The 23,881-nt window shown below is 34.7% G+C and overlaps 1 protein-coding gene across 1 annotated transcript in view; it reads left to right on the forward strand.

Annotated features, from left to right (window-relative positions):
- LOC306875378 (E3 ubiquitin-protein ligase RNF123-like) overlaps positions 1 to 23,881 on the forward strand; it is a 124,558-nt gene that overhangs the window by 4,521 nt on the left and 96,156 nt on the right. Inside the window, exons 8-24 of the mRNA XM_079425888.1 lie at positions 63 to 149; positions 394 to 461; positions 608 to 733; positions 3,622 to 3,736; positions 4,121 to 4,225; positions 4,308 to 4,433; positions 4,519 to 4,611; positions 5,034 to 5,102; positions 5,971 to 6,093; positions 6,251 to 6,362; positions 6,447 to 6,508; positions 7,970 to 8,041; positions 8,667 to 8,787; positions 9,249 to 9,350; positions 18,648 to 18,748; positions 20,005 to 20,197; positions 20,910 to 21,055. Coding sequence (XP_079282014.1) covers positions 63 to 149; positions 394 to 461; positions 608 to 733; positions 3,622 to 3,736; positions 4,121 to 4,225; positions 4,308 to 4,433; positions 4,519 to 4,611; positions 5,034 to 5,102; positions 5,971 to 6,093; positions 6,251 to 6,362; positions 6,447 to 6,508; positions 7,970 to 8,041; positions 8,667 to 8,787; positions 9,249 to 9,350; positions 18,648 to 18,748; positions 20,005 to 20,197; positions 20,910 to 21,055 — 1,821 coding nt within the window. The remainder of the gene's footprint in view (positions 1 to 62; positions 150 to 393; positions 462 to 607; positions 734 to 3,621; positions 3,737 to 4,120; positions 4,226 to 4,307; positions 4,434 to 4,518; positions 4,612 to 5,033; positions 5,103 to 5,970; positions 6,094 to 6,250; positions 6,363 to 6,446; positions 6,509 to 7,969; positions 8,042 to 8,666; positions 8,788 to 9,248; positions 9,351 to 18,647; positions 18,749 to 20,004; positions 20,198 to 20,909; positions 21,056 to 23,881) is intronic.

A 23,881-nucleotide genomic window follows, 5' to 3' on the forward strand; every position in this document is an offset into this window, starting at 1 on the left:
TTGGTTTGTTCAAGTTGATTACTGACAGATATGATGTGCTTTGGATCTGTGTTTGTGTTCAGGAAGGGGTCGGGGACACGCCGGACTCGTACGCTTACGATGGAAACAGAGTTCGCAAATGGAACGTGACAACCACTAACTACGGCAAGGTGAAAACGCAGCGCTTCACACATTCAGTTCAGTGGTCGGTCTCAATTTTATTTGACATTGACAGTTTGGTAGTAGTTTGTTTGTTTAAAGTCTTAGACTGTGACATAACATTCTTATAAAGCACAATTCTGATTGGATGAGACACATTTTTATGAAAGCATTAAGCAACTCAAGGCCATACATAGTAATAAATTTTAACATGAAGCCTCTCATTATTGATTATTTTCATTTCTTTTGCATTAGTCCTGGGCTGCTGGTGATATCGTCAGCTGTTTGATAGATTTGGATGAGGGAAACATTACATTCTGTCTGTAAGTATAGTTTTATTATCGAATGTACATTATAGTTTGGTATGAAAGCATGAGAAACTGATGTAAAATTCTAATTAGTAGACATTAATGGAAAGATCTACTGTATGAACTGGTGTTGATAGCAGTATTTTTTTTTTCGTTTTCAGTAATGGACAGTCTCTCGGTGTTGCGTTCAGCAACATTAAGACGGGACCAGGCGTGGCATATTTCCCTGCAATCAGCCTTTCCTTCAAAGAGTCTGTAGCCTTCAATTTCGGCAGCCGTCCTCTCAGATATCCTTATCATATTGGAAATAGTTGTAACTCAACCAAATATTGTCCTATCCTAACAAACCATGTATCAATGGAAAGCTGATTTATAAATCTCAATGTCGAAAAATTTACCCTTTACCTTCGTTTTGTGGTCCAGGGTCACATATGGTAACACTTTAGAATAGGGACCAATTCTCACTGTTAACTAGTTGCATATTAGCATGCCTATTATTAACATATTGACTGTTTATTAGTACATATAAGTCACATATTCTGGATGACCATATTCTACATTCCTAATCCTACTCAATACCTAAACTTAACAACTACCTTATTACCTATTAATAAGCAGCGAATTAAGAGGTTATTGAGGCAAGAGTCATAGTAAATAGTTTAAGTGAATTGGACCTTAAAATAAAGCGTGACCGACATATTTATTAATAGGGATGCACGATATTTATTGGACCGATAAATTATCGACCGATATGAGAGAAAATGACGTCATTTTTATTGCTCCGATAAATAAATTAAATCCGATAACTAGATCCGATAAAAGTATGCTTGCTGGTAAATCAATCAATCAGTCTGATTTATCTGAGATTCATCTTCTTTCCGAGTGCAAGTGATTGCAGCTTTAAACTGCAGTGACTCTCAGCATGTGTTGTGCTCATTACGTCATCATTTGCGAACATGTCTTTGGCGGTCTGGAAGTTTTTCTCGGTGGCAGAGGAGGACAATGCCATTGCTATTTCCAGTGCGTGTTCAGCAAGGATTCCGAAAGGAGGTAAAAAGGCATCAAGTAGGGTTGTGAAAGTGAGGAAATTTTCCCACTGGTTAATCGACGTGTGTCAACACCTTACCGGTATCACCACGTCGTTTGAGTCTTCTCTCTTTTCCTCGCTTTCCTTCAGTTTTAAATAGCTTGTAAGCTCTGTGCACGTTTTATTTTCACTTTTAAATTAGTGGTAATTCAACGTCAAGCAGTTGTTTGTTTTTAGTTCGCTTGAGTTTTCTCACTTTCCTTTGCTTAAATAGCTTGTAAAAGCACCGTGCGTATTTTATTTTCACTTTTAAATTAACGGCAATTCGGCATCAATTACAACATACAACATAGAACATATAGCTAACTTTTATTAACAAAACAAATAAAAATGCACCATGCTATATGCCTAATATAAAATAACAGATAACTTACACATTTTAAATATGCATGGTAGGCCTATACAAAACTGAAAATCAGTAAAGACCGAGGAACAAATAATTATAAAACGTAGAACGTTTATTAGTGAGATGGAAAGTTTTGAGGCACGGACTTGCATACACCTTGATGTAAAATAATGGGAAAAATATCACAGTTGAAATAAAATAAAAATCAGCAAATACTGTGGAACCAAATAGGCTAAATGAGAAACGAATGTTTAAAAAATAAATAAATAAATAGACCTTCCAATATCACCTTAGATAAATGGCAGGTCAACAGGCTTTTCAAAATCCAAAAATATTTTTAAAACAGGCACTTTTACATTTCGTTTTGAAACTCTTCTGCCATCGTCTTGTCTTTTTCACCTCACTCTTGTCAGTCAGCTCGACTCACTCTCCTCAGGTGATAAATGAAATCTGATCTGTGATGCGCGACTGTCGTTCGTTCACAACAATGAACCGAAATACATGCCTTACAGACATGATAAATATATCTAAAAAAAGCTTTAAATTGCTACTTAACGAAATAAATAAAAACGAAAACAAAAACTATTTAATACAATCGTTATCCGTGAAGATTCACTTCTCTCTAAAGGCGCGTCTAACGAGGAGATGGTGAATCCTTACTATTTCCCGCGGACACATTCATGGTAATTACTTTCTTTATTGTGTGTATTTGAAGCAGAACTCTTCATCTGTGCTGACGGCTCGCTGCTGCTGCGGGACACTAAACACCGTTGAGTCGCTCTTGACAGTCGTGGCACAGACTCATGTTGTTTCCACCAGCGCGGCAATTTTTTTCATCAATAATTGATGGATGTCTAAAATATAAAGATAAGGAGAAGCCTAAAACAGGCCCGAGGCCCGGCCCGCGTCTGAACTATGACGTTAAAATTGGCCCGAAGCCCGGCCCTAGGGACATAAAAAAGTAGGAGCCCGACTTTAAATTTAAAATAATAATAATAATAATAATTGGGGGCTAAAAGTGTAATGCAAGCGTTACTGAACATGTACCTAGTAAAATATTACTGAAAATTGATTAGTAATGCCTTACACTACTGTGTTACAGCAAAAAGTAATACGTTACTGTAATGCATTACTTTTGTAACGCCTTACTCCCAACACTGCTTAAAGACTATATAACTTTCTCATCCTCGTGCACTAAAAACGTTGAATAGATGCATTTCTTTATGCATGAAATATTTGAATATATAAATTTGTTGTTAATGAGTTGTTAATTGCAGATAAACCATAGTTCTGTCATAATTATGTTAAACCATTTCTGTTAGAAAGTATTGTGGTGCCTTACACAAAAAATAAAAAACATTTGAAGAGTCAGGACTGATGTTTGCTATAGTTAGGCCAGAGCTACTAAAATATCAGTTTAATCAGTAAATCTTAGATTTTGTATTTTCCTGTGTGCACAAACTGCAGATTATATGAAAATTATAATATAAAAAACATATGAACTTATCGGTATCGGCCATGAGAAGGACTTAATTATTGGTTATCGGTATTGGTTAAAATTTTTCATATCGTGCATCCCTATTTATTAATAATATAATGTAATATATTTATTGGCCGTACCAAAAAATATATGCACATTTAACATAATTCATGTTTTTAGGTATACCTACCATAAAAACAAAACATGTGAAACCATAGACCAATCACAAACCCCGAAAACCCTTAACTCATCTGTTCCTCACGTATCCTGTGGAAGGTTACCTTCCTCTTCAAAGCCCACCAACCACTGACCTCATCAAAGCCAACAGGCTTCTGGGATACCTCAAGACAGTCCTGTCCACCTCCATCGACACACAGGTGCCTACAAAGACCTCATGCTGACTTTACAGTGTGTTGCTTCAGAATAGAAGGCAGCAGGGTTGCCAGGTTTTCACAATAAAGCTATAGAATAACAATAAAACTAGCCCAAAATGAGCCCAATTGCATTTTGAGGGGGGTCCCCCGGTAAAAGTTTTTTTTGGGGGTTCCCCTGGTAAAAATCGCATTTTAGGGGCTAAATATCACTTTATTGAGGTCACCTCAACCCGTGGACATGATAAACAATCCACGGCAACAGTGATAAAGTAGCCCAATTCCATGGGAAAACCACGGACATGGCAACACTGGAAGGCAATGCAGTGTGGTGTATACATTTTTAAAACAAAACTGAATGAGAAGACATTTGATTTTGTTTTTCGTCAGGAGGAAAAGTTTGTGGAGAGAGACAGCGGAACTTGGCAGATTCAAGGAGATCCCACCGTCCTGGTCACCCTTGCACATATATTCAACCACTTTGCACCTCTCATGGTAAATCACTCAGATTTTCTGAAAAACCATTGTCGTTGTTCCATAAATCACTTTATTTATGGCTAATGTGTGTGTTTGCTAGTGTAAAGTGTATTTAGTGGAGGATGTTCTGATGAACTTCCTGTTGAGTATATTGGAGGGTGGAGGATCTGTCGAAGAACATCCTCTAATACAACAGCTGCTGGACCTTTTCTGGCTTCTCATGGAGGTAAAGGTTAAAGGCATTTTCTGGAATGATATTGGAGAAAATGTGTTTCATTCTTCCGTGACCATAATGTTTTCTCCTCCTGAAGGAGCACGAGGTGAGCGAGTGTCTGAAACAGCTGATGATGTCACTGCTGAGAGCGTATCGTTTCTCTCCCATCATCCCTGATCTGGGATTTCAGGTGAGAAATCCAGTGGTTGCTCTCATGCAAATCCTGTTTATTGGTGCTGAGAATGATAGAACTGCTGACAGGAAGGAAAAAGGAAAACATTCTTTCCGAGGAGCCTAAAGGAGCATGCTGGGAACTCGTACTTCAAAACATGTTCACACATAGCATTTGTGTCTAATCGGCCCATTGATGTTCATGGCAATTATCAGCAGGGACATGGGCTGTTTGCCCATCCCACTTGAAATAAATGTCTTGTTAAAATTAAAATGACTGAGGCACTTTGTTTCGAGCTTGCTGTAATGCGTTTGAGTTTGTTTGATGTCCACTGTGGCGAGAGGGAGCTGGCAACATGTTGTTCCAAATTATTACTGTGGCAGCCAGCGCTTAACAGATAGAAGCTTTATTGAAACCCGTTTACTTTCTCTGTCCTCCAGATTCATTACCTTCGTCTGACCACAGCGATACTCCGGCATGAGAAGTCCAGGAAGTACCTGCTCAACAATGTTCTATATCCTCTTACTTATAACTTTCATAAGACACTTTACCTTTTGAAAATCACTCCAGAAAGGCAAAAAATAAAAAAATCTATTGATAAGAAATGTATTCATAGCATTTTAGCATTCTTGTGGCCATCGCCTACTGAACTTCACTGTAGATCACATAGATGGATAGATGAATAGGTGAAATAAAATACAGTAGATGTTTCATGAACTATGGACCTGAGGTAAGTAGATGGGTAGATATTTAGGTAGATGGATAGATATGTTGATACGTAGGTAGGTAAATGCTATAGGTATCTAGATTTCAGATAAATATGTATCTATGTTGTATCCATAGGTACATGGATAGATATTGTGAAAAGTAGGTAGGTAGGTCAACAGATGATGGTATAAATTTAAATAGATATGTGTGCAGGTAAGTAGATAGGTAATTAGATTGTGGTATAAATTTAGGTAGGTTGATAGATAAATCAATAGATTATGGTATATATGTAGGGAGATGGACAGATATGAAGACAAATAGGTAGATGGGTTAAAAGATTATGGTATATATTTTGGTAGATGGATTATATGTTTGCTGGTTGGTAGATGGGTCAATGAATTATGGAATATATTTAGATAGATGTGTTGCTAGATAGATAGGTCAATAGATTATGGTATATATTTACGTGGATGGATAGATATGTTGATGGGTTAAAAGATTGTGGTATATATTTTGGTAGATGGATATATATGTTTGCAGGTAGGTAGATAGGTCAATACATTATGGTATATATTTAGGTAGATGGATAGATATGTTGACACAATGCTTAAACAGACAAGTTAGATGCATTGATCTTGGAGATTTGTATGGGTTTCTGTCCTTAACCGCATCACGTTTGATGTGCTCCGGTCTGTGGTCTTCTTCTACATCAAGACACCTCTAAGAGTAAAGGAGGCAGGGCTGGAGGAGCTCATCCCGACCACCTGGTGGCCGACACGCTTCGACAAAGAGGTCAGAAACATTCGGACAGATGAGTATGAATATAAATAGCATTATACACACAGTCTTCACAAAAGCTGTAACCTGAAATGATCTCGTCAGTCGAACACTAATCTGAACTGAGCCCTGGTTGAAGTGACAGATGAATAATTCTCCGCTGTCTCTCCAGACACGTGTCCAGGGCATAGATGAGAGGGACACACACGAGGAGACGGCCGAGGAGAGGCTGAGACGGCGAGCGTACGAGCGTGGCTGTCACAGACTGAAAAAGAGGATTGAGGGTATGTCACACACACAACTTCAGATGTACAAGCATATCTGTCACTGTGACACTCAGCTGAACCCGTGTGTGTGTGTGTGTGTAGTTGTGGAGGAGCTGCAGGTTCAAATCCTGAGGTTAATGCTGAACAACAAAGACAAGGGGACGGTATGTTGATGCTTGTTTTGCACACGTCTGCTCGCACAGCTATGTTATATTTTACTGTATTTATAAAATGTATAATATGGCAATGTCCGAGAATGGCCCATTTAGAAAGGAAAACCCAGTCTGATCTACAGGATGGGACAGTGTTGTTATTCTGAGCTAAAACTATTATAATAAAATAATTTTGATAAATTTAAATTAAGCTGAAAGAAAATAATAAAAAATATATATATTAGAGTAAAAAATTACATTTAAAAACTTAGTCCTAATTAGTGCCTTTGGAAACTAACTTAAAATAAAGTGCTATAATTACTGAAACTGAAATAAAAAATAAATTATAGCTAAATAGAAATATTTAGAAAAAAAATATATAACAGAAATAGAAAATATTCATAGAAATAATTAGAAAAAAATTCATCTTCTAAAAATCACAAAAGGACCTAACAAAATCACTAAAGCTAAAATTAAAATGAAAACTGAAAATATAAAATAAATGCTTATTCAAGATTAAGAATTTTAACAGTATATAACACTGAAATTGGATGAAACCACAAAAATTGAAATATATAGTTATTAAATCAATCTGGTTTTTATAATAATAATAATAATTATATTAATTTTCTTCATAATATCTAGTACCCCAACAGAAACCTTTTTGGGATTTTTACACTTCAACTAAGATGTTTGGCCCAAATATATATATATTTGTTTATTTATTTCCTTTTTTGTTTATGTATGTCATTTATTTATTTATTTATTTTAATTAGTAAGACCTTCTTTTAAAATTGTTTGTTTATTATATTTGGGAGTTCACCATAAAAATTGTCTATATAACTAGTGCTAAAGTGCATGTCTTCAAAAGCCATATAATGGTTTTGTGTGATGAACAAAACATAACTTAAAGGGATAGTTCACTCATAAATGAAAATTGTGTCATTAATTACTCACCCTCATTTCTTTCCAAACACGGAAGACCTTCATCTTCATAACACGAATTTGCGTGTGCACTTTAGCTGAATGTAAACAGTGCCAATTATGTTGATTATATTGATTACATTCTGGGGTACTCTCCAAAATGGAGGAAGATGGTAACTTGAGAAGAATTGCTGAATAAATTGTTATTATTGTTTTCTTTGCGCACAAAAAGTATTCCTCGTAGCTTTGTAACTTACGGTTGAACCACTGATGTCAGATGGACTATTTTACCGATCTCCTTGGTACGTTTTTGTGCGTTGATTGTGATAATGTCCTTGCTGTCTGTGGAGGGTCAGAAAGCTCTCGGATTCCATCAAAAATATCTTAATTTGTGTTCAGAAGAACAGATTTTTTTTTGTGAACTATCCCTTTAACTGAGACTCCACAAACGATTACCATTTACAGAAAGATTAATATTCAGTTACAAGTTGTGAATGTTTCTGATCCAACCTGTGTGCTGTATTTACCCGTGTCTCTTTTTTTTCACAGGGCGAAGCTTCTCGATACATTTTCCTGAACAAATTTCGCAAGTTCCTTCAAGAGAATGCCAGCAATAGAGGGGTAGGGCACACAGGACAGCTTTGGCCTCCTTCATACCTTGCAATTATATATGTTCCATATCTGCACAGTATCTAGATATACTTTATCAGGATTTAATTTAGCCAATTTATATGATACTGGAACTACAAAAAAAAAAGCAGATATTACAGTCATCAAAACACATTAAGTAACATATTTCAGAAACTTCCTGCTTGCAGCATTGATCCATCAGCAGTGAAGATCACAGTCTATTTCTGCAAAAGCAGAAATAAAAGCTACAAACCTGCCACACAGTATTTGGTAAGATTTAAAGAGCTCTTGCCACAGAAGGTCTTTCGATCAATGCTGCAAACAGGAAGTTTCTGTTTACTTTTTTTTAGTAGTTCCAGTATCATATAAATTGGCAAATTGCGCTGACAAAAAGGAGGTAAAGACAAAATAAGCTTGAGGATTTTCTAATTCTCAATGCACGCTTTTTGGCACTGAATCTGATGTTCCTTGTTTAAACTTCACAGCATTAAATGACCATTTTCTGTAACAGGATTGTTATTGATGGGATTGTTTCAGTTCATTTGCATTGATCAGGCTTTTATTGGAGAGTTTGATGTTTGTCTCTTGCTTCATTTGATGTGATTTGTGTGTTTAGAACCCCACAGTTTTGTGTCCTCCTGAATACATGGTGTGTTTCTTACACCGGCTCATCACGGCCATCAGGAGCTGCTGGGATGAAGGCAAGAGAAAAAGCCCAGGATCCATTAGCAGTGAAGGTACACATCTCTCATTTATATACAGTGATAAATAAAATGATAGAAAAAAAAAAAAAAAAAAAAAAAAAAAAATATATATATATATATATATATATATATATATATATATATATATATATATATATATATATATAAATATATATAGTGTATATAAAACAACATTAGATTTCATTTTCATCATTATGACAACAGGACAGTTGTATCACCCTGACATGTTTGACTTTATGGCCCCAAATTTTTATTGGGAAATTAAAAACACAAAATTACAAAAAGGCTTCATAAAAAATAATATTTAAGAATATTTTTGTTAATTAAAATAAATCTGGTAAATACAAATAAATACAAAATAAAATATACAAATAAATGAAAGTTAGAAATGTTGCTTTGGCAGCTAACGTAAAGTTAAGGCACTGAAATTATAATTGAATGTCATGTCATTGACCCATTTGTGTTTCCGTCAGACGCGTACGTCCCCCCTCAGCTGTTCTACAATGGGAAGGTGGATTACTTTGACCTTCAGCGCCTGGGAGGACTTCTCTCGCATCTGAAGAAATCGCTCAAAGGTTGGTAAAAAACATGTAAAGTATATCCCAAATAATATCCCAGCGTGCAGCTGCTCTAGACACCAGCAGAGGGAGCAGAAGGTCAATTTGTTTTGAGTGTTACTCTCACTGACAAGCAGACATAATCCAGTCGGTTAAAACCTTTGAAGACAAGAAATAAAGCTTTCCTGTATCAGGTTTGGCAACAACAAAGTCCATTTGTTTTTCTTGTTCATTTTGTTTATTTTCAGAAGTGGCAACAACAAAAGTACTTTTGTTTTTCTTCTTCATTTTGTTTGTTTTCAGAAGCTCGCTTTAATGCTCGCAGACGTAATGTTTGTTTTCTGTAGTATTTTATTCTTCCTAGACGTAAACAGAGACGAACAATCTCATATTGATGTGCCTGTTATGTTCTTTTTGTTTGGTAATTCTTGAAATTTCACTATTGATCTTTTCAAAGCTGCCAGACGAATGGTTTAGATCGATCAGCCTCCCAAATTAGTTTTAAATTGAGACCAAATACATTGTACGCTTCCTGCAGGGTGTTTTCTTTTTCTTTTCTTTTTTTTTTAGTTTCCGACTTCATCATTATTAACCTCAAAAATATCGGTGGTCATTACTTTTGTGGCATCATTAAAATTTCTGAAATGATGGGATGAGATGGAAGCTGGTGGCGTTCAGAAAGACCGGGATGCAGATGGATATTGATTTCCCTCAAGGCAGCGGTACATGCTGCAAAAATATTGACGAACAGCAGAGAACACGCTAAGATAGAGTGAGAGAGAGGGAAGGAGGGTGAAGGAAGTGGTTGAGAGTTATGCCTTTGATGTAATATGTTTTTTGTGGTTTGCGTTAGATGATTTTGTCTGAGGTGTTTGTCAGGAGTTTGCCTGCATTGACTGCAATTTCTGTGAAGTTCAAATTTGTATATGGCCCAAAAAACACAAGGATCTCATTTTTGGTGTCAGAGAGCATTGAACAGAATAATTTACTTTAAATATAGTATAGAAATGCTTAATGAATAGCAACATTATCCATATGAGAATTTGGATAATCTTCAAAACAAATTAAGGTATTTTTAATGAAACCTGAGAGGTTTCTGTGCCTCCACTGAAAATCGTTCATGGATTTAATTCAAATGGAATTGTTTTATGACGCCTTAATGATTTTTGGCTCTTTTATACTTAAATGAAAGGACTGAAACCTATAAGGTTTCATTAAAAAAAATCTTAATTTGTGTTTCGAAGAGTAACCAAAGTAACCGATGTAAATGATGATGGATTTTTATTTTTGGGTGAACGTTCCCTTTAACGTTCCAAACAAACCAATTTACAAAAATGAATTGGACTTTGGTTGATTTATTGTTGCAATTTGCACATATATAAAGCTCTATCTGCAATATAATATTACATAAATCAATAATGTAGTGATCTTTCATGCTAATTTTCCAGAAAATGCTCTATTACTTGTAATAATTTAATGTCGTTACACCTTTTGTTTGAGTAGAGATGTAGATTAGTTTGTTTCTTCATCAGAACAGATTTAGAGAAATGTAGCTTTGCATCACTTGCTCACCAATGGATGGGTGCCGTCAGAATGAGAGTCCAAACAGCTGATAAAAACACAAAATCACAATAATCCACAACACTCCAAACCATCAGTCTTGACACAACAAAACTGTTGTTTTTGTATAAAACAAGTCCATCATTAAAATGTTTTTAAGTTCAAATTGTTGCTTCCAGCTAAAATCATGTTTTCTCCAGTGAAAAAAATCGTCTCATCTGAATCAGGAGAGAAATATGCACGGATCAAACACTGTTTACAATCGAAAACAGTCTAAAACGTCTCTAAGCAAATATGTCAGTGGATTTTGATGTGAAAGGCAACAGGGCATGAACTTTTCCACTGGAGGAAGTGTTATTATGGATTATGGACTCATATTTTGGTCAGAATTGAAAGTTTAAAGTTAAAATGCCTTGATGGATTAGTTTCTTGCTAACTTGCAGCTTTTTGCCCCTCATAAGACATTAACTGATGGACTGGAGAGGTGTGGATTATTGTAATGTTTTTATCAGCAGTTTGGACTCTCATTCTGACGGCACCCATTCACTGTAGAGCATCCACTGGTGAGCAACTGATGTAATGCTGTGTTTCTCCAAATCTGAAGAAGAAACAAAGTCATCTACATCTTGGATGGAGTAAATGTTTTATCAAATTTTCATTTTTGAGTGAACTGTTCCATTAATTTCCCAAAAGTGTCACACATCACTAAGTGTGTAGCATTGCTAATTTTAGTTAATTTAAACTCAACATGGTTCATGAAATAACTTTCCACTTCATAAATGCCTCCAGAAACTTGAGAAATGGCCTCGCTGCTTGCAAACTATGAAAACACACGTGTCACATTTGCATCATTTCATAATCCCATTTCCCCATAGTATAGTTATCAATAAAAGTGTCAAAATCTGACCTTTGACATACAATTTTTGATGTATTATGATTTGTGGCTCACGTAATCTGTTGTATTATACTGGTGTGTTATTCATATTATGAATCAGCCTGGTACTATTCACACATTGTGATCAAAATAAAAGGCATCGTCGACAATTGTGTTTGTGCTTGTTTCCATTAACAGGGAGAGGCGAGGCACGTCTTGTCATGTGTCAAAAATCTGCTGTACCCAAGTTTGAATTTCATTAATTCTCACTCCATCTCCATTTCTTTTGTCTCCTAAAACACCCATCTTCCTCCGGCTTTCCTGTTCTTTGGCCTCGTTTGATTAAAAGCTATTAATTACATTGTTCCTGTTCCTGCATGTTTCCCCGCTGATTCTGCAGGAACGTCATCTTCTCCCTCTGGCGCCTGATTGAACTCTTTTGGGGCTTTGAGGAAACAATCAAAGCCATCCGAGAGTAAAACAAGACGGAAAGGATGATGGAAGAATGGGATACACTCGTTATATCCGTATTTTTTTACTGTGAATCTTGTCATCTGGACTTTATCTTGACAATATTGATATGCGTTTAGCAGCTGCAGCAGGCTTTTCCTCCTTTACATATATTACATAATTTGTCTTTTTTAATAGTCATTGTTGAGTTTGGTCATCAAACCTTGCAGTGTTTTATTTTTTCCCACTCAATATGAAGCAATCAGATCCACCATCTGCTCCTCATCTTATTCAGCGCAGTATTTATTTAGTAATGTTTTTTTTATTTATGCCTTATTTGTTGTTCTCACTATAGAGTGCTGCATAAATGACTGCTTTACTTTTAAAAGTAATGAATTACAATATTGTGTTACTCCCTAAAAAGTAACGGCATTAGTTACTTTTTATGGAAAGTAATACTTTTGTGTTACTTATGCATTACCTTTTCTCATTTGGCCTTGGCTGGCTTGTTTTTATTTATTTATTTGTTTATTTATATTAATAAAAAAGTTCTGGTGTTACTTGCTTGAAAAAGTAACTCAAGGCAAGGCAAGTTTATTTATATAGCACATTTCATACACAGTGGTAATTCAAAGTGCTTTACATAAAAAAAAGTGAAATAGACATTAAAAATCAATAAAAAAACAAATAAAAATAATAAAAACAAGGAAATTTAAGATGATATAGAAATTGATTTAAAATGAATTTAAAGAAAATGATTATACATAAAATTCATTGCAGTCAGTTCGGACATATAGCACAGTGCTCATTCAACAAATGCACAGTTAAACAGATGAGTTTTGAGTCTTGATTTAAATGTGGCTAATGTTTTAGCACATCTGATCTCTTCTGGAAGCTGGTTCCAACTGCAGGCCGCATAATAGCTAAAAGCAGACTCCCCTTGTTTTGTGTGAACCCTTGGTATTTCTAACTGACTCGATCCTAATGATCTGAGTGGTCTGTTCGGTTTATATTCAGTGAGCATATCAGCAATATATTTAGGTCCTGGGCCATTGAGTGATAAACAAGTAAAAGTACTTTAAAATCAATCCTAAATGTAACTGGAAGCCAGTGTAAGGACCTGAGGACTGGTGTGATATGCTCAGATTTTCTGGTTCTAGTCAGAATCCTGGCAGCAGCGTTCTGGATGAGCTGCAGTTGTCTAATGGTCTTCTTGGGAAGGCCGGTGAGGAGACCATTACAGTAATCCACCCTGCTGGTGATAAAGGCATGAACAAGTTTCTCCAAGTCTTGACTGGAAACAAAACATCTAATTCTTGCAATGTTTTTGAGATGATAGTATGCTGATTTATTTACTGCTTTGACATGACTACTGAAACTAAGGTCTGTCTCCAGAATCACCCCAAGATTTCTGACTTGATTTTTAGTTGTTTGACCCCTAGAGTCAAGGTATGCATTCACCTTGAGAACTTCATCTTTGTTTCCAAATGCAATGACTTCAGTTTTCTCCTTGTTTAACTGAAGAAAGTTCTGGCACATCCAACTGTTAATTTCATCAATGCATTGGCAGAGGGTGTCAATGGGGCTGTAGTCATTTGGAGATAAGGCTAGGTAAATCTGGGTATCATCAGCATAGCTGTGATAGGCAATTTGGTTCTTCCTCATTATCTGACTTAGTGGGAGCATATACAGGCTAAACAAGAGCGGTGCAAGAATTGAGCCTTGTGGGACTCCACATGTCATGGCCGTCCACTTAGACTTATGCTCTCCTATACTCACATAATAACCTCTCCCTTCTAAGTATGATCTGAACCATTTGAGTGCCATCCCAGAAAGCCCGACCCAGTTTTCCAGTCTCTCTAAGAGTATGTTATGATCGACAGTGTCAAACGCAGCACTAAGATCTAGTAGTACCAGCACTGATATTTTGCCAGAATCAGAATTGAGGCGAATATCATTTATTATCTTAATGAGTGCTGTCTCTGTGCTGTGATGTGCTCGGAAACCAGATTGAAAATTGTCCAGATATCCATTTGACTTTAAGTAGTTGTTCAGCTGATTAAAAACTACCTTTTCAATAATCTTACCTATGAAAGGAAGATTTGATATGGGTCTATAGTTGCTCAACATGGTGTTATCAAGATTGCGCTTTTTCAGAAAGGGCTTAACAACTGCAGTTTTGAGGGAGTTTGGAAAAGTCCCAGAAAGAAGTGAGGCGTTCACTACTTCTAAGAGATCAGCTTCTAAACAGTTAAGCACATTTTTGAAAAAGGATGTGGGAAGTGTGTCAAGATAGCAGGTTGAAGATTTAAGGTGCTGTACTATTTCTTCCAAAATTTTATCAATTTTTTTTAAAACACACATAGTCACTTCTTTTTGAAATTGCGGTCGAATCTGTGTGACCTCTGCATAACTTGAGGATGTGCCAATCTCCTTTCTGATATTATTGATCTTCTCAGAAAAGAAGGATAAGAAGGAACTCAGATATTTTCTTGTAAATTAAAAAGTAATGAGTTGCTTTACTAGTTACTTTAAAAAGTAATCTGATTACTTGACTCATGTTACTTGTAATGTGTTACCCCAAACACTGATAAATGTGTCCTAAAACCCAGAAACAAGTTTTGAACTTCTGGTTCCAATGTCCCCAAATCAGTGAATGGGTTTTTGGTTAAATTGCATGAAATAATGTCTGTGGTGAACACAAGTTTAAGATATTTTCCCGCTTTATTTTACAATATAGCATACACCAATAAAAGCCCACTAGTGAGTTTTATTTAACCTTTTAAATACAAAAAATGCGTACAGCACATGGATACTATTCTGGTGATACAATTTTCATTGTGCAGAGTACGCCGGCTCTTACATGTACAAAAACCACAGTATACTTTGGGCTTTAAGGTATGTTTACACTAGGGCTGGGTAAAAAATAACAGTTCCTCGATTTTATTCGATTATCATTTTTACAAAATGATATTGATTCTTAAATCCCAAGAATGGATTAATTTAGCCTGTTTTCAGTTAACAAACATAACACCTCCTATCCAATAAATCACAATAAGCTTTGTGCTTTGTTACTTTTGATATGTCTCATATTTCAAATTCTGTACATTTTATTACAGTATTCAAACAATGAATGCTGTTTTGGAGCCGTTTAATATGGAGTGACAGATTGCTGTAGTGTCTCAGTTCAAGAGAAGTGCCAGCGCAAAGTGCACATGAACTGATCATCGCTTCCGCTTCAATAACCATTTCAGTATGAAATAAGCTTGAATGAACATCTGAAGGTACTGTATGTAGAAACAGAACAACTTACCAAAATTTGGATCCTGTCTCGTGTAATCGCTCAATCAGTGTTTCAACCACACAAAGACGTCAGTATAAAATCTTGTGAACAATATCATGTCAGATTTACCTCAGAAAAAAAACAAACAAAAAATTATTTGGTGACCATAAACCCATTATTCAGCAAGAACAATAATTCTAGAAAGGAGCATTTTGCTAAATATATACACCGTATAACATATCCATTATAATTTGTACTGTTCTTCAATATTTAATTAAGTTTTAATAAATCCATCAAGTTTTTATGACAGCCACCATTCAGATGTTTAGACATCAAAAAACGAATTGGCGTAGAAACACAATTATGTAATTGTAAATTTAGTATTGTAACTAAATTTACAATACTAAATTTACAGTATAGTATTTTAGTATTGTAAAAAAAAATAATTGAGTGTAATTTAAGTCTTTGTATACACATGAATCAAAATTTATTCGAATTGTGAAAATTGGTGTGGAAATCCAGCCCTAGTTTGCACGACAGTGATGTACTAATAACGGAACAGTTTTTCCTTTGTGTTTTTGAAAAGTTTTGCATTGAGCCGAATGTTGTCACAATGATCCCCATTCACACGGATCCGCGAAAACAGCTAAACGGGGCAGTCGTGGCCTAATGGTTAGAGAGTCGGACTCGTAATCCATAGGTTGCGAGTTCGAGTCTCATGTCCGGCAGGAATTGTAGGTGGGGGGAGTGAATGTACAGGGCTCTCTCCACCCTCAATACCACGACTGAGGTGCCCTTGAGCAAGTGTGTGTTCACAGTGTGTGTGTTCACTGCTGTGTGTGTGCACTTTGGATGGGCACAAATGCACAAATTCTGAGTATGGGTCACCATACTTGGTAGTCACTTTCACTTTCACTTTAAAAACACTATTATTCATGCCTGGCCAGTAGATGGCGATGTTACTTTGTAACGAAACATTATGTCCCTACGCACAAAGCTGTAGACTGAACATGTAATACACATGCTCATTACGTCACTGTTTTCACAAATTTGCGATCTTGTAGTTTACACAGATAACAGTACATTTACCGTTTTTAGTTGAAACGGTGTTGCAGAAACTCTGATAGACATAGCTGTATCTAGAATCCAGACTATTATAGTCACTTGCAAGTGGACCAAAAGTAGCATCAACCCAGAACACCTTTACTTTTACCATCGACATTTACTTTCATCATTATCATCATCTCTTGGCTGTATAATGATTGCGCTTATCGATTGCGTAGTATTGATTTAGGTCAAGCTTAAAGGTAATTTCTGTCAACTCATGATCATAATAATAACACATCCCACTGTCCAATTTGACATTCTCCAGCAGATTTTTATTGAACTACACTAAAGCTCTTTAGCTTATGGTCAAGAAACCATATCTCTCGGCTCATCCACTCTGTCAGACTTCATCATCTACTTGGATTTAAATTATGATTCTGTTTGAGATGTCGTACAATAAATGATTAGATTTACTTATCAGATTGTTTAGTGATCTCGATAATGGCATAATTATGTTCACCTTATTTGCTGTAGCTCAGTTTACCCTAGGGAAAGGAAATTATAAAGATATAAAATTCAAGATTTTATTTCAAGATTCAATATTTTTGTTTGTCACATACAAGTTATATAAATATACAACAAGCAGTGAAACGTAGGTCTAGCATACTCAGTAGACTGTGCAATATAAGAGATAATGCAAAGAAATTAATATAATTTTCTTTGTAAAATAAATTATGAATTATTATTTTAAATGTAATTATTGTTTATATTATGACATTTACTAAGATAACATTAATTTTAAAATGACATTATAGTGTACATATAATATATAAATAAATAAAATAAATTATATAAAATACAAAATTAATATTATATTTTAAATGTTGAAATAGTATAAAATACATTTTACAATTACTTGAAATGCAATTATAATTTATATTAAAGTTAAGTTCAATTTAGCTGATTCCATGTGAGTTAAAATTGTAATACAAATAAAAAATAAATAAATTAAATACAAATTTGGAAATTATTTTAAAATTAATTCTAATTACATTATTTAATAAATTAATTGTATTATAGACACTTAATATATCATTCTATATGTATTATAGTTAATATAAATAAATGAAAATATAAAATACATTTTTATTTTGTAAAATCTGCTCAAGGTGGTGAACATTCAATAAATGATTAAATAAATGTTAAATGATAAATAAATTATTCTAAATCTAATTATTATAATTCATCATTGCTCTTCAATATTGTGTGTGTGTGTGTGAAAAATTCAAATTATTTTATTATAAATATTTAATGTAACTGTACTTTGTTGTTGTTGTTGTTGTAAAGTGCTCAAAGCGGTAAACATCAGTTAATGTTTTCTTGGAAAGTATAAATTGAATTTATTTTTTTGTTTTAAAAATGGAAAAACATTGAGTAAAAATAGCACCTATATTCACTCTTGGATACATTAGGTCACTTTTACAATTGACTTCTTTTGGTGCAGTTTTGGGTTATTTTTTCCCTTGAAATTGTGTTTAAAACTACCCAAACACAGAGATCTCCTTTAGACTTACTTATAAGCACACTGGGCAAAGGGTCACTTAAGTGCTTAACTTACACCTATCAGTAACAATGGATCAATGTGCATATACTGTACAACACTCACTCAACTCTCAAGGCTGAGATTGACTCTTTTCTCCCTCTCTCTCTTCTTCCCGAGAATTACTCCCAAACTGCTTTTACTGGCCCATTTTTCTCACATTTACGCTTCGATTGGGCAGCCGGCCTTGGGTATCCTTGAAAATGTAGACCTTTGGAGTGAAGTGGAGCCCATATCTCTCCTAAAGCAGTTGTTATAAGCCCTCTGACGACTTCAAGCCAAGATTTTTTTTATTGCTCTTCTGTCCAGAAGAAGACAAATGTGCATTAATAAATAATAGACTGAAGTGTTCATAAAAACCCAGGAGCTTGTCGTCCTCTGAGATGACTTATGGAGTGTTGAAATCTGTCCAAGTTCTACTCTTTCTACTGGCTAAATGAGTTAGTGAGTTGTTGTTTTGCATATTAAAGTTGATAGTTTGACTGGTTTATTATATTTTAGATGACCTGGCCGCGAAGGCCAACATCATCATAGACCCAGCGGAGATCCAGGCCACATCCATGGATGATTTGGATGAAGATGAGGAGACTGGAGCTGCACAGGTACATTAATGACCACCAAGAATCATTTTCACAACATATTTGAAAGTCATTTTATATGTAATTGTGGGATAGATGACTATAAATCATGTTAAAGGAGCGTTCTGGGTTTAATGTAATTGAGCTATGTCTCTTCTGCTTATCAAGGCTGCATTTATTTGATCAAAAATACAGAAAAAAAAGGTTATATTTTGAAATAGTATTACAATTTAAAATATCTGTTCTCTATTTGAATATATGTTGAAATGTAATTTATTCCTGTAATTTAAATATGAATTTTCAGGATCATAAATATAGGATCATAATCATACATAGGATCATTATATAATATTGTATATTATGTAATATATAATATAGGATCATTATTTGATATAATTTTAAAATGTATATTATTACTTTGAATGTTATATTTTTATAATAAAATGCATATTTCTACAGCACAACTAAACACAACAACAGTTGACCAGTGTATGTATGTAATATGTTGTAAAAATAAGTTACATTTTATTTATTTATTTATTGTAAAGGTAAATTAGATTTAAATATTCATACATAAAATTACATGGATAATAATTTTTTTTTATAATGTAATTTACAAAAGAAATGATATATTATTGTAAATGTAATTAATTCTAATTCAATATTACACTTCAATTATATATGTGGATTGTAACAAATTTATATTATATTTTATTATTATTTATAATAATTATATAATACAAACTACTATACTTTATTACTTTTATACATGTATAATTGCTAATTTTATAAAAAATATATATATACAAATTTTATTATATTACTGTTATTTTTATATTTTTATAGGACTTTAATATTTAAATAGCTTTAATATGAAATGTAAAAAACAAAACAATAACCTAAAAATGTATTTAGTTTTACCTTGTTGCCATGGCAACATAATGCCTAAAACCCTGAAGTGACCCTTAAAAAACTGACGAGAACAACTTTCTAGCTCAGATAAGACAAACTATAACAGAATAATTCTTCTTAAGTGCTTTCGTAAAATTACAAGCTTCACATTTCTTTTACATTCTCCAAAAACTGGCCTCATTTACTTCCAATATGTGGCCACATTTAGTTCCATTAGAAGTGACCTGATTTTGGCTGAATCTCATCGGGACGTCCGGTGTCGAGCGCTTTGTTTAGTGGAGCTGGTCTGGTTTTGTTGGTGAGGAGGACGTAATGCTGAATGTCATGCGGCTGAAGATGAATGCTGTTTGTGTGTTTGGGAACGGCAGAGACCGTCTGGCGCTGTGGCCATGGGTGGCGCTTTGGCCCGTCCCAGCTGGTTGAGTTCCCCGACGCTGGGCAGAGCCAACCGCTTCCTGAACACCACCACCGTCAGCCTCATGACCCCTCGACGACCCCTCGCCCTGCCGGAGAAGGTCAAGATCCGGACTCTCGCCGTGGAGCAAAGAACTGAGGAAGACAGTGAGTCCAGCAGCTAACTTAGTTTTGCTGCTATTTTTAAATAATAATATTATATACAAATGTATTTTTATTCTTTATAATATTTATAGTTTTCTATATATCATATTTTATTTTGTATTATTATTATTTTTAATGTTTAATTTTATAGTACTATGTTAACTATCAATTAATGGTTTATTATTTATTTATTGATTGTTTATTTATTTAGCAGATTCCCAACACCTGAAAAATATAATATTTTTTGTCTAGTTTCCCAGAGAAAATATCTAAATGTCCATTTTCTCTGAAAGCAAATGTTAATAGTGAAGTAGTTTTTTTTTGCTGATTTATTTTTTTTCTTAAAACTAATTTGAATTAATTTACTTTTATTTAATTACAATTACTTTTCAATGACATTTAAAATGAAATGGATGCAATTCAAGATATAGTCAGAGAACATAAATGCATATCTCCAGTACAATATCTTAATATCTTAAGCAAATATGTTGTTTTGAGGTTGTTTTGGTATTTTTTACAGGACATCATGACTTCGAAAAGCATTTTTGCAGTACATTACAGTCTCAATCCACAGCTTCACAGGAAATCAGATGGAAACCAATTAGCTTTGCCATGAGCGTCTCAAACAAGGAAAAAAAAAGAATCTGTAACTGAACTCAAGAGGCATATGGCATGATTTTAACCTCTTTTCTTTCTCCCCCTCTGCCATCTCCAGTCGAGGGAAGCCATGGTAACGATGGGCTGTTGCTGGGGCGACCATTCGAAAAGCCTGACCAGCCAATCACAGAGAAGTCGCTGCTGGAGATTATGGACGGGGTTGTGATGATGTACAATCTGAGCGTTCATCAGCAGCTCGGCAAGGTACGGATCTGAGAGACATGCTGCGTTACTGACGTCTAACCATGCTCTGCCTTCATGGCATTCCAAAGGGTTTGAGAGCATCACACATCAGTCGCGTCTGATGGTGAAAGCCTGTATATGAGGTTTAGGGCTTCATTATATAGTGCACTTCAAAATGCATTACGTCTATCCTAAGTGGGCGAAAACAATTTAGGTTATGTTTCACCTAATAATCAAAGGAAAACAGGTATTTATATTTATTAATGCAAAATAATTAGGGCCAGTTTTACTAAACAGAGCAAATTATCGCGAGAGCGCAATTCCAAAACAGTGCCGATGGGTGTGGAAATTTCTGTGGATGAAGTGTGTGTGTTGGAATTATTTTATGCAATGTGTAATATTATAACATTTTCAAGCATTTTGAAGTGTTATTTTGTGGCCAAATTTTCAGTAAAAAGTACTTTTAGAGTATTATCTTTATTTTAGTATACAATGCTATATTGTATTTTGTTAGTTATAACCAATTTAATATGTAAATTAAGTAATTGTAAATTTAAATAAACAATTTATTCCTATAATACAATAAAATATATATTATATATCAATATATTCATATATTATATTATTGTCAACAGTCTTAAAATTCATAAAAATAACTTTCATTATCTTTGTGCTAAATGTAAGTACTTTTTTCCCTTTTGATTTGAAAGTTAAATTAATTGTAAGCGCCAAAAAAAGTTCAGTCCTCATTCTTCATTTTGCTCTCGAGTTCCTTCAAGTTCACTTGCATGGATTTTGCTAAAAAACCTCCTCTTTGATTTAGAGAAGGTCTCGTGTGCCAGCTCATGTCGAGCGACCCACTCCACTGATAAACGCTGTTTGTGTCACCCAGTCACTGCCAGCAGCAGTTGTAACGTTTCACTCTCAACAGCGAGGAGAATGGAGTCGAACAGAAAACCCGTGAAGTCTATAATTCAAGATCTTCGTAAAGTGCTTCGCTCGGCAGAGTTCTGTAGCACATCAACCTTTGTCTCCCCATATGTGTCCTTATGCTTGAAGAAAAGGGATTTCAATCACGGAGAGTGATTGCTCTCTGTAGTAAAGAGATTCTTGCTTTTTCTCTGCCTCTCATTGTTGAATTCCTAAGCATATCTAGTCTTTTTTTGTGCTTTCTGTTGCAATTTAGTTCATCCAAAAACAAAAGTCCTGTCATCATTCCTTCTTGTTCTGAACAAGTTTTGGCTGGTCCGGAAGAACATCTTTCTCCATTGACGGCCATTCAAAAGCAGCCATGTATTATACACAATGGTATTCAAGGGTTATTACAGAGGAAAGATTTCTTGTGAAAAATGACTAAACTATTGTGTTTTTTTTTTCACATAAACCTATAGTATAGCTTCTGAAGACTTGGGAATATAGAGCATGAGTCATATGGGCTGCTTTTATGGTGCTTTTTAAATAATTTTCTGTGGAGCTTGACGTCTCCTTTTATTGAATGTCTCAATCTCTCCATTGTAAATGTTGACACCATTTTTAATTTTAGGTGAACTTTTCCTTAAACATCGTCGTATGGAGTCCTTTGTTTTACTCATAAGGTTTTAATTAATCCAACTGGCACTTTTATTTTAGAAAATGATTGTGAATAGTCAATCAAATGCATTGTTGAAATGGCTGAGAACTGACTGTCAGATTGTGAGCTGTGAGTAATTTATCAAACAAGCTGTCATTCATCATAAGAAAAGTGTTACGTAACTATGGAAGCGGTGCATCTTCTTGGCTCTGTATTAATGGCATTACAACATCCAGCATGATGAAAATAATCTATTAGAGGAAAGGATAACAGTGTAATTGAAAAAGGAAAACAGTAGCGTTCCAGCTCACTGTAACAGTCTAATGACTGGGGATAAATATTGATCCTCATATTTTTGTTTCAGTGTCTTAATGCCAGAGTCCAATAATATATCTTCATACAAAGACTTATAAAATCATAATTATGCTTTAATGAGTATTTTAGTTTATACTTAAACATTTCAAAATAATCAGTCATTTAAAAAAAAAAATCTAAATCAAAAGACAAACACACACAAAAATCAGACAGAAAATAAAAAAAAGTGCCCCGATTATGGATTTTTGAAAATGACCTTTCATGCATTGTGTAACACAGCTCTAAGTGAATGAAAACAAAAGTTTTAAAAGTGTATAAAGTTATTGCCTCTCAAAAGAAAGCGTCGACTCTGAATCATTGAAGCGAGAGTCGTTTTTAAAACGAATCTCAAGCCATTTCATGTTGACGTCAACAGGAAACATTATCATGTTGCCCGCCCACTTGTTGGTCTTTTCGCGTTGGTCTGAATGAAAATGCAAATTCATTCTTTGCCACTAGGAGCGGTTAAAATAGCTGTTTCCCCGCTAACGCTGTACACAAAGCAGCACTGTGCTTGTGCTTGATTTGGAAATAATATCGACCAATCTGACCAATCACCGCAGATTAGCATCACGCAAAGGAGGGGTTTGGAAAAATGAATCATTGAGCGAATCAATTGGGAGTCGTTTAGCAAATAAGGAAAAAATAAATGCATATTATAAGAAAATGAAAGTGTTTTTTGACCTTTCATGCATGTTAAGCTGTTGTTGGGGACTTCCAAAGCCAAAATATGAACCTTTCATTACCCATAATAGGGGCACTTTAACTAAATATTTTCAAATACTTCAAACATTCAAATACTTTTGATAACTAAACATTAAGATTTCAAAATAATCAGTCGTTAGAAAGAGCAAAACACACACAAACACCCACACAAAACGAAACAAAACAAAACAACAAACAAGCAAACAAACTAAATGGAA

This window comes from Barbus barbus, assembly GCF_936440315.1.
Source record: "Barbus barbus genome assembly, chromosome: 9".
NCBI classification, from domain to species: domain Eukaryota; kingdom Metazoa; phylum Chordata; class Actinopteri; order Cypriniformes; family Cyprinidae; genus Barbus; species Barbus barbus.